Genomic DNA, 16,000 nt, shown 5'->3' on the forward strand with positions numbered 1-16,000 from the left:
TCCTGACATTTAAGAAGAGAGAGTTAGAAGTGAGAGTGTTGGCAACTGAGACCAGCTATCACTGAATTTTGCAAGTAAACTATGTTTAAAACCATATGTGTTCCCTCCTGAAGTGACAGATTGTTCAATAGCTTACTAGTATTGTGAATCAGTAATCCAAACTGCTTCTGGCTGTTGTCTCTGAAGATCAACAAATGGACGCCACTTAATAGAGGCCAATGAAGTGTGACCCTGGAGTAAGGGATGGCAAAATCCGCCTATTAGTGCCGTACCCTGGAACCTATTCACTGGAGCTTTCAGCAAATTTACTGTAGCCCTGAGTTAAGAGCATAAGAAAGAGTACAAAGAGAAAAGGCCACAAGCCTCATCGAGCTTATTCATTCCTAACGTCCACATACAATCTGTGTCATAATGGACTCTTCTGAATTTTATTACTCACCCAAAACAGGCGAATAACAAGAAGCAAAACTTTGGAGAAAATAAAATTCTGAAATGGCTCCCTAAAATAATCCCAGGAATCTAATACTGCTTTTACACAATGCAAATCTTTCTCATTGCGGATCTTTCCCAGCAGCTGAACATTCAGCAGTGGCTGTTTTTTTCTTACTCATTACATAAGCAATGCAATGGAATCACACACTCTGAACATGTGTGTAAACTTGGCACAGTCTTCTTAATATCCACATAATGACTCCAGTTTATAGATCATTGCCAAATGCTTTTGTTAGTAAACCCGATCTGTCAAGCAAATTGCCCTTGGATACAAATCAAGGGTGAGATGATACACAAAGCTATATTTGTTGTTGTTGTTGTTGGGATACCCTTAAGCAGCCTAAAAGGAAAAATTGGGAAAGTATATTGGTGTCTTGGTACGGATTCAAAGGAATCCATTTTCCCAGGAGGAACATGAACGAGGAAAGCTCAGTACCAAGAGAATGTGCATAAAGTAGGTTTGATTAAATGATTTTGCATGTGGTACATACGTTAGGGAGTAGTATTTGAAAAGTGTTAAGTTCACTGAAACTCATTTTGCAGCAAAGTTGGTGAATGAAGTTTCTTTTGTATGAACTGAGCTGGGTCATATAAGTAAATCTTTGAGGTGGCAGGACAGGTAGATAAAGCTGTTAAAAAAGCATACGGAATACTAGGTTTTATAAATAGGGGCATAGAATACAAAAGTCAGGAAGTTATGATGAACCTTTATAAAACACTGGTTAGGCCTCAGCTAAGAGTACTGTGTTCAGTTCTGGGCACCACACTTTAGGAAGGATATCAAGGCATTGGAGCGGGTACAAACGAGATTTACCAGGATGGTACCAGGAATGAGGGACTTCAGTTATGAGGAGAGGCGAGAGAAGCCAGGATTGCTCTCCTTTGAGCAGAGAAGGTTAAGAGGAGACTTAATAGAAGTTTTCAAAATGATGAGGGGATTCGATAAGGTGAACAAGGAGAAACTATTTCCACTGGCGGTGGGTCGGTAACCCGAGGACATCGATTTAAAATAGTTGTTAAAAGAAACAGAGGGGAGGTGAGGAGAAATATTTTCACACATCGAGTTGTTCGGATCTGGAATGCATTGCCTGAAAGGGTGGTGGAAGCCGATTTGACAACAACTTTTAAGAGACAAGTAGATAATTATTTGGGGAGGACAAGTCTGAAGGGCTATTGGGAGAGAGCAGGGGAACGGGATTAAATTGGATAGCTCTTTTCAAAGAGCTGGCATAGACACGATGGGCCGAATGGCCTTCTTCTGTGCTGTATAATTCTGTGATTCTATGATATGCATCAATTGTGTTAAAACTGTATTGTCTGGTAGTAAAATAAGCAAACTTCACAATCAGCATTTCAAACCTCTGACAGAACACCAATTTTAGCACCCAGCATTTATTACGAATGAAGAATATATGTCTCATATTAATAATTCTTGCATTTATCTATTGGCAAGACAGTAATTAAATCAAAATTAAGACTTGATATAAAAAAACTGAATCACTGAGGAATTTTGGAAACAAAATACTTGTATTTTGCACATTTGTATGACAGATTCTACTTAAGAATTTGCTATAATTTTCTACCTCAGATGGGTGTCAACTTGACTCAGTTAGTAGCACTCCAGCCTCCGAGTCAGAAAGTTGTGTGTTCAAATTCCACGTTATGATTTTAACCTCCTTGTCTAAGCTGACACTGCAGTGCAATATTCGGGAACCAACACATTGTGAGAAGCGCTGTGCTTAGGGTGATATGTGGAGACCTGTAGCTTAGTGGTTAGAGCGCACGCCTCGCAAACAAGAAGACCTGGGTTTGATTCCTGGCAGGGCGAAATGTTGGGCAACTTTCCTTACTCCACATGCCTCTGTTTACCGAGCAGTAAGTAATTGTTAGTCGATCGCCAAATCGCTTATTCGGGGGTAATAATTCCCTAAGAAAAAATTGGTCACTCAATCCCCACTGTTTGTGGGACACTGCTGTGCACAATTGGCTGCTGTGTTTCACCCACAACATACATAGTCAATTCACTTTACAGTATATTCTGTGAAGGAATTTGAGACACCTTGAAGATCTGATAAGGCGCTATATCAAATGCAAGGATTATTATTACTATTAAAGTGAGGTCGCATCTGCCTGTTCAGACGGATGTTAAAGATCCCATAATACTATTGTATTTGAAAAGAGAACGGAGGTTTTCCTGATGGCTGTTTGTGAGTCATGTTTCTCTTGATGACTGTTTATGGGTCACTGCTGTGCATTAATTGGCTGCCACATTTGTCTTCAATTACACAGTTCCTACAATTTACAGTTATCTTGGGAACCGCTTTGAGATGTTTCCAAGACAAGGTAAGGTGCTGTATCAAATGCAAGGATTATTATTTGTCTGTCATATTCTATTTTCTAACCGTGAACATCACATAAAATTTTGTGATGAGTTTAGTCAGGATCTTTCGATACAAGGGGTGAGCAAAAATCCACTTGACTACAATAGAAGGTTCTGGGATAGATTATCGGGTTGGGGAAATTAAATTCTTGCATGGCTGCATCATTTGTGCACAGATTAGACTGAAATCAAATTGGAATCAAATAGTTTTATAACATACCTCATGAATCTATTATTCTCTATGTAATGCCAATATTTAATTTTTTTTTGAATGATGGTATTTTACATCAATTAACTCATAGGATGAAAAGAACGATCTTGTATTGCAATGAATATAGAGCTGTTGCAAATAGCAATCTCCAGTTTAAAATATGACAGGAAATAATAGTAAAGCTTTTTTTTAGAATTGAAAGGAAGAACAATTCAAACCAGCTCAAATGCTGACTAACAATCATGGCTTCTTGCTTGCAAAGCTTTTGCTTAGCTGCAAAAAAACATATTTCCTTCAATGGTTCAGCAATTTTGTTTATATACATCTTTTACCATATCCTAACATGGAAACAGATGCTTCTGTTTTAAACACAGTCTAAGATCTTTAAAGTTTTTGCTTTTCAGGAAACTTAATCGAGGCAGGTACCAAAGCCAATTTTAAACAACAATAACCTTGAAACCTCTTTCCCCTCCCCAACTCTTCAGCTTCTACTCCCAGCCAGCAATGTAAATTTGTATTGTAGAATAGGAAGCAAACCAGGGAAACAGTCCTTTAACACTTGTTTTAATTCTTGCTCAAACAATTGTCCTATAACAGAACTATACTTTTATTAACTTCTGATTGCCTGTCATGTGCTTTCCTTCTGATTGGAATTCCTTAGCCACACAATAAATATTTTCCCTTGTGTCGGACTACTTTCTCCTACTAAGACTTAATATTCTAAAAATGTAAGAACATAAAGCTTGAAGAGAGAAAAGTTCATTCATCCATCAAGCTCACTCCTTCCACAAATCATTAAACAGACCCCACCCAGTCTATCTACTAAAGTACTGGATAGATTCAGTACTTCCTGCATTGCAAAGGGACTCAGGTAGTGTGGAGTCCTGTAGCTCAGTGGTTAGAGCACTTGCCTTGCAAGCGAGACACCTGGGTTCAATTCCAGACAGGGCGAAACCTTGGGCAAGTTTCCTTAATCCACACGCCTGATAATAATCCCTCCAAAACTAAAAGCAATAATAAATGGGTCAGTTTTAATCCACAACTGTTTGTGGGACATTGCTGTGGGCAATTGGCTGCCGCGTTCGCCCACAAATATACAGTCAATTCACTTTACAGCATATTCTGTGAAGCGCTCTGAGACATCTAGAAGACGTGAAAAGCGCTATATAAAATGCAAGGATTATTATTATTATTATTAAACTCCAGAATATCCATCCATCTCTGCACTTCCAGTATCTCGGCCTGGGCTTCTTCCTACACTGACAACATTTGTTTCTCCTCCAAGCCATGAAGTACAAAGAACATTGTGTCATAGAGTATTTATCCATTTTACTCTGCACCTATCCCTAAATCCCTCAAATAGATATTTACTTCTTGACACAAAATCAATTCTCTTTTCTCTAATCTTCAGTTATATTGGAGCTTTTTATTTTGAAATCTATTTCTTCATTTCTGCTTTTATGGTCCATAACTTGGTTACATCGACCTCTCTATGAACCTCATCATTTTGAAGAATGGGATCCTGTCCCACTCAATCTCTTTTCTAATGAGAATAAAATTAAGGATTGTAAGGCTTTCCTCACATTGTAGAGATCTAAGTGCTGCAGTCGTCAATGTCACTACCCTCTAAATCAGTGGTGGCCAACAAAATACATTTTCTTTACTGAACATTTGTTGATTTATGCAATAATATTCAATTAAGAGAAAACTGGAAACAAAATATTTTAATTAAAAGCAAACTCACCTAGATGTTCTGTGGATCACTTCTTGCTTGGCCTGTGGGCCGGAATTGGCCACCACTGCTCTAAACCATTTCCAACACATGTGCTTTTTGTTGAAGGACCACAAAATTTCACCTTGTCTTAGACTGTAAGGCTATCTTGTCTTAAAATTAAAGAAAAATCTTAATTCACCCTTAATTTAGAAGTCTTTCTTTTCTTAAAAAGAACCATCTTCGAAATTTAAACTGAATTTTCCACAATTCTAGGTGATCTAACATTTAAAACAAAATGGTCTTACAGACTAAAACTAAGTGAAATTTCAGGCCTGCAGTGCCTAAACTGCACACTGACAAGTGAAATTTGTGGTGCATGTGATAGTTAGCACATTGAGTGAGCTAGAGATGGGCCTGTCCTCAGTTCGAGAAGTTGGGTCCAAAACAGACATTCAGTTCGAGATCATACTCAAAAAAGATGGTATTCTGCTATCAAGCAGTTGAAGGATGCAATCCATGAGCTGGAAATTCAATACAATCTCAAGGGGGGGACCATCGCCAAGCCTTTGGGGGTAAAGAGATACTGAATGAAATGTTTCCTTTTGTTTCAGGGGGAGCTTTAGTTACTCTAAGATGTTTAGATGCTTCAGAGAGTTGGTTTATGGAGTCGCTTGAACATCACTGACAGACCTGAACCTGTCTTCACTTGCCACTCATACACATGCATGAGTGGCATTCTCTCCTTAACCCGAGAATCCTGAGGTTAATAGCAGTGCCTTTCTCCACTCAAACTGAACTCTGCTAACTCAACATAGCCAAGGGATTGAACCTGAGACCTTTGTTATCTGTCTGGATCTGGTCCTTATCCTGCATTCTGTTTACACCTCACATCTAAAATAGAATTAACAAGCATGGAGATATGGAAAAAGCCTCCACATTTTTCAAGCCATGTGTGGGATATCATAGAATCATAGAATTTTACAGAACAGAAGGAGGCCATTCAGCCCATGTTGCCTGTGCTTCCTCTTGAAAGAGCTACCAACTAGTCCCACACCCCACTCTTAAAGAATCATAGATCCAAGGTTTTGCCCTGCCTGGAAATTGAACCCAGTTCCTGTTGCTTGCGAGGCGAGTGCTCTAACCACTCTGCTACAGGACTCCTGTATGATCAGTAAGAGGGATTTATTTGCGAAAAAAGGTCCTGAAGAATTACAAAGTTTCTCACCATTGTGCTTCAGAACCACGGCCATGTAATCCTGTAAGTAGGAGCTGATGTACAGGAGGATGCTAGGAGTGCTGGTAGTGCTGAAGCTGAACACCAGGTCTTCTTTGGACAGAGTAAGTTCAGAACTGGATGGCTGAGGTACACTGACCGAGTCCTTAGCAACACCAACGGAAGCCTGGAAATTGTATCGTATCCAGGTTCCAGCCTCAAAAAAGCCGCCGACATCTGCAATGAAGACAGACATTAGTGAGAACTTCATGAAAAATACATTCTTCTACTGTACAGACTAAAACTGTCACTATTAAGACATATTAGGCTAAAGAACCAGTCAAAGACACCAACAGTCTGCGCAATCTTAAATTTCAAGACAACGGTTTTAAGGTTAAGTTCATGAGAAATTTTGGACCCTAATTCCATATCAGTTTTTCTCAAGCCTCATTAATATGCTTCAACCACAATGTCAGAGTATCCCTACTGTACCTATGTGGTATTTTACTCTTCCGATACCAGCCATTCTGAGATTGCTAATTATTAGTGCAGTTAGTGCCAAAGCAATGGCAGACCTGTTTTACGCTGAGAGCTCAAGATTGCTCATACACATTGCATGCTGGATCCTTGGGGACTGAAAAACAGATGACAGACAGCATGTTTCAGACATTTAGCAAACTTAGGCCATAACATGATATTGGTAATGAGAAGGGATCTCCCCAAGAGACTGCAGATTGTGTCGCTGATATTACCAGCTTTAAAGAGTATATCCAGCAACTACCTTTGTTGTGTATCCGGATTAGTAAACTAGACACGATTTTCCTCACATGCATTTAACAATCCTGACCAATATTTGAATAACCAAATCTATATAGCTGTGGGAACTACTGACACAAATTACCCATAGAAATGTTTACTTGGTCTTCAGATTCACTTTCGTGGAACTTTATAAAGTCCAGTCATAGGAACATAGGAACAAAAGTAGATCATTCAGCCCATTGAGCCTGGCCCACCATTTAATTAGATCATAGTTAATTCCATTTCCCAACTTTTCACCTTATCTCTTGATATTCCTGCCTACCAAACATTCATCTCCCACTCTCTTAAATATTTCAATTGGCGTGACATTGGAATAAGCTCCTGAAATTCGGGTGGTTGGATCTTGGGCTCATCCAAGAAGCTTTCCTGTGACAAAGCCATTAAAATAAAAATTACATGGTTAAACCCAGATGATTAAAAAACAGAGGAAAGGACTCAGTTTTTGCTTGAGCAGCTTCGAGTAGGCTGGAGCAGAGGGAGGTCGTGGGAGGTCCAGTGGGAGAGAAGATGGGGAGGGCGTAGGAGAGAAGGACTGAGTGGGAGGAACGAAGGGTGGGAGTAGGAGTGGGGGCATTTTGGGAGGGGGTGGCTCAGGTCAGGAGCGGCAGCCAAGCATGCACCCTGAGACTGGGAGCAGAGTGACCAACGAGGCATCATCAGCCCATATTGGAATTTGAGGCTTGAGTTCCACATAGTCTACGCTGACACGCCAATGCAATGCTGGGGGTGTGCTGCATTGTTGGAGGACTTTCGGCTGAGATGCTAAACCGAGGTCCTGTCTGCCTGTTCAGGTGGAAGTTAAGAATCCCATGGCACTGTTTGAAAAAAGAAAGAAGCACACAGCAATGTCCCACAAACATCCATGGTGTCAGTGAACAATTTTCCTTGAGATGTCCTCCTGATGTAATATAATATAATACTATAATAATACTATAATATTATAATTACTATAAGAATTATTATTATTTGCTCCTCCCCGCCCCAAACCAATGTTAAACTCAAACATAAAGACATTCTAATTAAGCAAAGTATTGAGAAAGTGTCTTGCACACCTGATAGTGGACCCAAACAGGAATTGGAACCTTCAGGAGAGATATACGTTTAATCCATATCTGATCAAATGCAACCTCTCTCTCTGCAGGAAGAAAATGTTAACAGCGCCAACTGATCTCATGACAGATTAAACAAATAGTGCTTCACAAATATCTAATTTTTGTGATTTCAAGCTGTAACCTGTAAATGCACAATTACTGTGCATTCTGTAGCCATCTGAATCTTGCTGCTTCCTTAATGATTTATGACTGCATCTTCATTCAGCAGCCAGCAGCAGCTGTCATCTACAGAGACGATCAGCAGTAATGGCCGTAAAGTTAAATTACTGGAAAATGTGGATGATTTTTCATAAAACACAAATTTGTCATCAATCACATCACTGAACAAGTCTTTAATCCTTCCATGGATGCACCTGTTACTGAGATCCAAGGCTTAAAATTGGAGAATTGTGGGCTAGAATATGGAATTACATAGTACTTCAGAACATGGAAACATACTATTCAGATTAACTTGTCCTTGTAGATACTCGTGTATCACACAAACCTCCACACTTCCATATTCCCTCTCCCACAGCCATCTATTGCTTCAACCCTCACGTACATCACATTTCCTCTGAAATATGTTGATGGTTTTTCCTTCAACCACAGCTTCCAGCATTAACTTTCACATTCTCGCTGCCCTCCTTGATCATTCCTTTCACTTTCACCGGTAACTGTTTATTCATTCACATTGAAGATTATATTCAAAAGCAAGGATTATTATTATATGAATGTGTGACAGGAGCGATTTTTTAACTTATAACTGGTTTGCATGATTTATGAATATCTCTAAGTCTAATTAAAATAGAGCTCAATACAGCTGTAATACATTGTATGCCATTCAGTAAGATATAGTCACACCTTGGATGGTTACCAATTAAGTTATAATGGCTGGTGTACTGTTAGTGTATGAGACAGCAGTGTCTGGGAATAGATGAATGCCAAAGCATTACTAAAGTGTATATAAATCCACACCAAATTATTTTCAGTACAGGACATTGATTTTTACAGCCGTCTCCACAGGGAGTTGTTGATAAATAACACTTAGCAATTTTTTTTGTTTATCTGTTGCATGAATTTGCTTCATACAACAGATAACAGTTTGCCTACAAAGCACAACCACTCTATATTAAATCCAGTGAAATACTTTGAGACATACTCCAAATATGAACGATGTTATATCAAATACAAAGATTATTATTATAAGTGAAGATGTTCGAGTTAGAGCACACGCTTTGCATGTATGAAGTTCATTCCTCAACGTCTACACTGAGGTTGTCCAACCACTATCCTATTAGGTGGCGGCTTGGCTCAGTTGGTTGCACTCTTGCTTCTGGGTCAGAAGCTTGTTGGTTCATAGTCCCATGTTGGAAACTTTGAGCCAATGGTCTAGGTTGACACTTCAATGTATCTTTTAGAAGCCCTGTAATGTCAGAAGTGCCACCCTTCAGTTGAGATCTTAAATCGAGACGTTGGCTGCCTGTTCAGCTGGATGTTAAAGATCCCATGACACAGTTTTAAAAGAGGAGAGTTTCTTCCAGAGATCTGGCCAACTGTTTCTTCATACAATCGCTCCACTTAACAGTAATTACGCTGAAGTACTTTGAGACATTTTGACATGATAAAGAGCTACATCAAATGCAAGGATTAAGTAAGTGTGAAAAATAACCGAGAAAGACATTTGTACTGTACGAGTCAATATTTTCAAGTTTTGGAAGGGAGAAATACTGACATTTAAGAATCATCACTGCAGAGGAGCCATGCAAATAGTTTTAATTTAAAAACATTGCTACATTAAAGAAAAACCTTCTTGGGTTGAATCCAGCAATACGCACTTATCATTCACAGTACTTTTTATATTTTCTACTTTAAAAAAACTCTGATTCCCAAATTGGCTACTGCTCCCGCTTTAAAATTGTCGTGGTATACTTATTCGACCAATCTTTTCAGAGAGCAATCAAAAATGTCACTGTGAAATACAACGTGAAGTTGTAATTACAGTGTTTAGACAGAGTAAGCTTCATGGAATCTTTTCTCTCTCACTTTCATGTTTCTTTTTCATCTCAATAGGACAAACTTTAGATGCAGAGCAGATATACAGAACCACGAGCCAGAGTAAATCCTTCAACTGAATCAGAAGAAATTTATCTCAGCTTCAAGCTGCTTTTTAAATGAACCCAGTGTCCTGGTTTCAACCACCCTTCCTGGCAACTTGTTTACTAACGACTGAATAGGTTGTCAGGAAGGGGTGACCGAAGCCAGAACATTGGACACGTTAAAGAAACAGCTTGATGGGAAAATGGTAGGCTGGGTATTCAGGAAGAATGAGATCAGATGGGCTGAAGAGCTTCTTCATCTGAACCAATCTTATGATCTTGTGACGTAGGTTATTATAAGAACCTCCAAAAGGTAGAACTCTGAGTGAAGCAACAGCGACATGAATTCGAAACCTCCCTATTTCACGTCTGGTGTCAGCATTACTAAGCTTATGGTATTCTCATCTTCAGGTCAGAAATTTGTAGATTGACGCCCCATGTTAGGATTTGAGCTGATAGTCCAACTTATACTCCAGCACAGTACAGAGGGAGTACTGCATTGCTGGAGCTACTTTATTTTAGATATGTTAAACTGACAACCCATTTGCCTCTTCTGATGAAATTTAAAAAAACACAATGCTACTATTCAAGAAGAGAAGGGAATTCTCCTGGCGCCATCGTCAACAACCTACAGATCCATTATGGCTGTTTGTGGGTCTTTGCTGGTTACCACATTTGGCTACAAAATCAGCCACTACACTTGATAATATTATCAACCATGTGAAATGGCTTGAGATTATTTGACGTGATAAGGTGCTGTTCAAATGCACAGCTGTTGAGCTCTCTTGGCTATCTTTAACTCCTGATCACCTCTCCTGGTCTAATGCTGTGAGATACTACCTCACAACTACATGGACTACTTTTATTTTCAGTATTAAACCTCTGATACCTCAGAATGACACACACCTTGAACAATGTTGTTAAACAGCCCCTGCTCCACAACCCACTCACGTACTTTTGTCTAGCTTACAATGCCAAATCGTTTGCATGATCTCTTCTGGTTTTAGCTGAGAAAGAAAATAAAAATGACTCTTGACTTATATAATAATGAAGCTCAAATCATTCCAACTCAGCACAGACATAAAAGTCTTGAGGGGCTATCTTAAAATAGGAAAAGACTTTTGCATTATGTGGTGTGCACTCAACAAATTATCGCTACAAACTCATCTGGCTCTTGTGCTGATTTCTACCCAAGGCTGTTATCAGTAAAATAAGATATTTATTTTCTGTTAGGTGCGTAGATATAATCCTAGCATTTGGTATAGCACAGGTATATCTGGTTGTGAATCAGTTATTTCAACTTATCACTTAAGATGGTAAAGGTTAAAAAAATGTACAATTTTTTGACAAATTTATAATATTTAGGCCATCCGCTATTAGGTAATAATAATCCTTATCACGATTTTGAGACATCTCAAAGCGCTTCACAGAATATACTGTGAAGTGAATTGGTTGTATATTTTGTGGGCGAAACGTGGAAGCCAATTGCACACAACAGTATCCCACAAACAGTCGTGGATTGAAGTGACCAATTTATTATTATTATTTTTTTAAGGAATTATTACCCCAGAAAAGTGATTCACTAATCGACTAACAACCGGGTTCCTACTTCCAGGGATGTGTGGAGTAAGAAAACTTGTCCAACATTTTGCCCTGGCAGGAATCAAACCCAGGTCTCTCGCTTGCGAGGTGAGTGCTCTAACCATTGAGCTGCAGGAAACCATTACTTTGATTTAAAAGGAAACCAAAGTAATGGTCTCCTTTTAATTTTTCAGTTGTGAAAACTTGTGCCTATGACTTTTACTTTGATTTTATATTTCTGCTCAAGATCACAAAAGCTACTCAGATCAAAATGTTCCTTTAATCCATTTGACCTGAACCTTCCATAATAACAACCCTCCATTCTTCAATTGCAGTATCACACTGTTTCTTAAATTAATCTTCTGTCCTGGTGTCAACCACTGTTGCTAACATCTTGTTTCAGCTGTTGATTGCCCTCTGTGTATAGAAATTCTTCCATGAGTCCACTCTTCACAATTCTGCTCTGTCCTCCTGTCCTCTGGGCCTGATGCCTAGATATATCTGAAAGTATTTTCTTCTAGGTTTACTTCTAATTATAGTATTCCTTGCATTTGATGTAACACCTTTCAAGTTGGGAGGAAGTCTCAAAATGCTTCACACAATTTAACATAACATAACATGTTGGAGCAGGAGTAGGCCATTCGGCCCTTCGAGCCTGCCCCGCCATTCAATCATGGCTGATCTTCTAATCTAACTCCAGCTAATAACATAACCCTGCCTTATCCCCATATCCCTTAATCCCTTTTGCAATAAGAAATATATCTATCTCAGTCTTACAATTTACTGTAAATTGTAGTGACTGTGTATTTTTGTAGCCAAACAAGGCAATTGATTTCGACACAGCAATGTCCCCAAACCAGCCATGAAATCAATAGCCAATTTTATTTGCAGGATTTTTAAAAAAATAGTGCCATGGAATCTTTAATATCCACCAGAACAGGTAGAAGAACATCAGTATAATGTATCAGCAGAATACTGTAGTAACTCACTCCCAACACTGCACTGGAATGTTAGACGAAATGTAGAGTTTGAACACACAACCTCCTAACTCAAAGGCGAGAGTGCTACCAATTGAGCCAGGCTGATAACCTGAAATATATTGGGACACTTTATCCCAATATATTGAAGGCTTAACAAGCCTGAAATACATTCACAAAATATACAGTCAATTATATTACCCACAAATTATACTGTCAATTCACTTTACAATGTATCCCGTGAAGGGCTTTGAGACATCTTGAAGATGTGAAAGGCGCTATATCAAATACAAGGATTATTATTATTAACATGCTATGCCGCTAACTGCCTCAAATCTTGGTTGTGAGTTGCCTTGATCAAGACAGCCATGGAAAAAGTAAGCTAAGGGGGCTGTTAGCTAGATGTCAGGCTTGCTCAGTTGGTAGCACTGTTGCCACTAAGTCAGAAGGTTGTGAGTTCAAGCCTCACGTCAAGACTCAGAGCTCATAACCTCGGGCTGACACTCCAATTGAATGTTAGGGTAGCTAAAATCCAAGCACTGTATTATTTACTGGGTGCACTGCAAATCCTGGCCAATATTTCATTACAGTGTAACATTTGTGCTTCAGCAGTTTACTGACAAATTATGCAACATTGAATATAATTTCACAGAAATGATAGCTGTGCAGTTGTACACTTCAATGATTTTTTAAAAAAAGAATTGACAGCAGCTGGAATTAAGAGGTTGAGTTTAATCAATGCTTGTTACTTGACCTATTAGTTATAACTATTAAGCTAACAATAAGTGATAGGGCTGAGCACTCGGCATGATTGCAAAGCTGAAGTGACTCAAATATTTTCCATCTTCTTTCTTTGTTCTTGCCAAGTGCTCTGAAACACAGCTGCTATTATTGTGCCAAGGACAGAACTCCAGTCAACAATAATGACTGAGTGTCTAAGGAGCTACATTTAACTTCTGGCATGGGAATAAGGCTATCTTCCACTGATTTAATTGCCATAAACCATAGCAACAACAAGAACAAGATTACATTTGAATAGCGCCTTTCACGTTGGGGGGACGTCCTAAGGCGCTGGACTGTGTACAGCATTTCAGCATTTCAGACCCGAGCTGGGGTCAGGGAGGGAGAAGGGAGGGGAGGGGAAGGGGGATGACTGATGGCATGGTCGAAAATAAATGATCTCAATGAAGGTATTATGATTAGAATATCTAACAACTCATGTTGAAAACCAGAATACTGTACTTGAAGGGAAAAGATGATCTGCAGAGAATATCTGATGTCTTGACTTCATATACTTTGCCCCTTGTTGTCATTCAAGATCATTACATTCGTACCAACAATATCATCTTCCTTGTAGGATGGCATTTGGTGCTCGGTACAACCATATGTTCCACATGCTTTGTTAGAGGTTGGGGTGGCCTGTATGATGTGCTGGGGATAATAATCCCGTNAAAAAATTATTTGGTCACTCAATCCATGACTGTTTGTGGGACACTGCTGTGTGCAACTGGCTGCCGCATTTTGCCCACAAAATATAGTCAATTCACTTTACAGTATATTCAGTGAAGCGCTTTGAGACACCTTAATGATGTGATAAGGCACTATATCAAATTGCAAGGATTATTATTATTATCTGCTCAATTTTTCAGCTCACCAGCTGGCTGTGACCATTCCCCCCTACATTAATAGGGAGGAATGGATAATAATCCTTACATTTCATATAGCACTTTTCATGACGGCTCAAACCGCTTCACGGGATATACTATACCGTGTAGTGATTCTGCACAGATGAACAGGCAGACAATTTGCGTACAGCGATGTCCCACAAACAGTGAAATAAACAATGAAGTGAAATAATCAGTTATATTTGGGGGATTGTTAGCCAGGAATTTGAAAGATGCAGTACAAAGGAACGTTTAATACTGACGAGGCTCGGCCCCATCCATGCTACCCACTCAGTAAGATTCTGAACTTGGCTCCATCATCAAAAGTAAATATAAAAAAGAAGCAAGATATTTCCATACAAGCATAAGTGGGTAGGACTGTATTCCGTTTGATCTATTTAGTGTTATCATTCTCTTCGTTCTTACCAAGGTGAAGAAGAACGCAATTTTTTTTAAAAAAAGGAATTGTGATTTTACTGCTATTGTGCATGATTTGTGAAAAATAATATTCAAGGGAATAAAATGAGTCGGAAAGCTGTTAAAAGGAAAAATTTGATACTTTAAAGAATTATTGGAGACATGTCTTCACAGATATGCAATACACCCAGTAATAACGAATCCCTTGACAGCTTTATGAATCAGTGCTGAAAAATTATAGCTTTGATTTCTGACAGTTTTTCAAGCTATTTGAACTTCGTTATTATGCACCCTGCTGTGTATCTCTGTTCCTTAATGTCTTTGTGTTTACAGTCATTATTCCACACCGATAAAGTTCCATCTTACTTGCAGGTCACTTGAGAATTGTGGCTATAAATGTAGAAACATGATATTTTGGATTAAACTAATCAGACAAGCACCAAGGCATGATAAAAGCTGATTGCAGCTTTAAAAAATACATTAAAGAGTGCTGTAATTGTTTATTAAGGATAAACTTCTCCCCAGATTATAGGCTCCATTATTGCAGCAGAAGATGAGAAAAAGCTAAATGAAACATTAATTGAGTTCTTTGAACCTTGATAATAAGTCATAATTATGCACAATATGTAAATATATGATACTCCTATTCCAAGTGCAATATTCATGAATTTATAGGCATTGAAGCTTGAAAACGGGCAATTATTGTTAATATTTATTGGAAGCAAGTAGAATACATTCAAAATGAAACTTTTCAGCAGCACCAGTGGAAGCGAATTATACGAAATGCATTCAGATGAACCGAAAAAAACTTTAATTATAGTGCACATTACTTTGAACATTACCGAGCACTTCCTAACATTTCTACCAGATTTATAATAAGTGTAATCCTGTGGAGAATTCACAAAAAAGTAGATGAGTTAACCCTACCCCACCTTAGTGCCCTGGATGAATTCCTATTAAGCATTAAGCATTGTGTTATTTGGTCAGGCGGGTATGGAAACCTGTCACCAAACTTAAAAGTATTTAAACCAGATTGAAAGTTCAACATATTTATGCCACCTACACATGTAAATTTCCCTGTGTCTCAGTGGAATACATTGCATTGGGGGTTCTGGTGGCATCTAACCAAGTAAAACCCTATGGCTTGCCATTGATAGCACTGTCATATCAGAACAGCTTGGAGTAATGTCCATTCCCCCCTCCCACGCACTGTTCTCCGACTCAGGAATCAGACTACCGAGACCACCACAGCGGACTGACTTGATTCCGACATTCCGTTGCTGTGCACATCACCTTGGAACCAACTCAGTTCCAAGAGGAACTCACTTACTGGCCCACCTGCCCC

At 38.9% G+C, this 16,000-nt stretch overlaps 1 protein-coding gene across 2 annotated transcripts in view; it reads right to left on the reverse strand.

Annotated features, from left to right (window-relative positions):
- LOC103187001 (contactin associated protein 2) overlaps positions 1-16,000 on the reverse strand; it is an 855,622-nt gene that overhangs the window by 81,159 nt on the left and 758,463 nt on the right. For both annotated transcript variants that reach the window (XM_042331730.1, XM_042331729.1), the window contains one exon: positions 6,023-6,247. In XM_042331730.1, the coding sequence (XP_042187664.1) occupies positions 6,023-6,247 (225 nt within the window). The remainder of the gene's footprint in view (positions 1-6,022; positions 6,248-16,000) is intronic.

The sequence above is a fragment of the Callorhinchus milii genome, unplaced genomic scaffold (genome assembly GCF_018977255.1).
Source record: "Callorhinchus milii isolate IMCB2004 unplaced genomic scaffold, IMCB_Cmil_1.0 Scaffold2, whole genome shotgun sequence".
NCBI lineage: Eukaryota > Metazoa > Chordata > Chondrichthyes > Chimaeriformes > Callorhinchidae > Callorhinchus > Callorhinchus milii.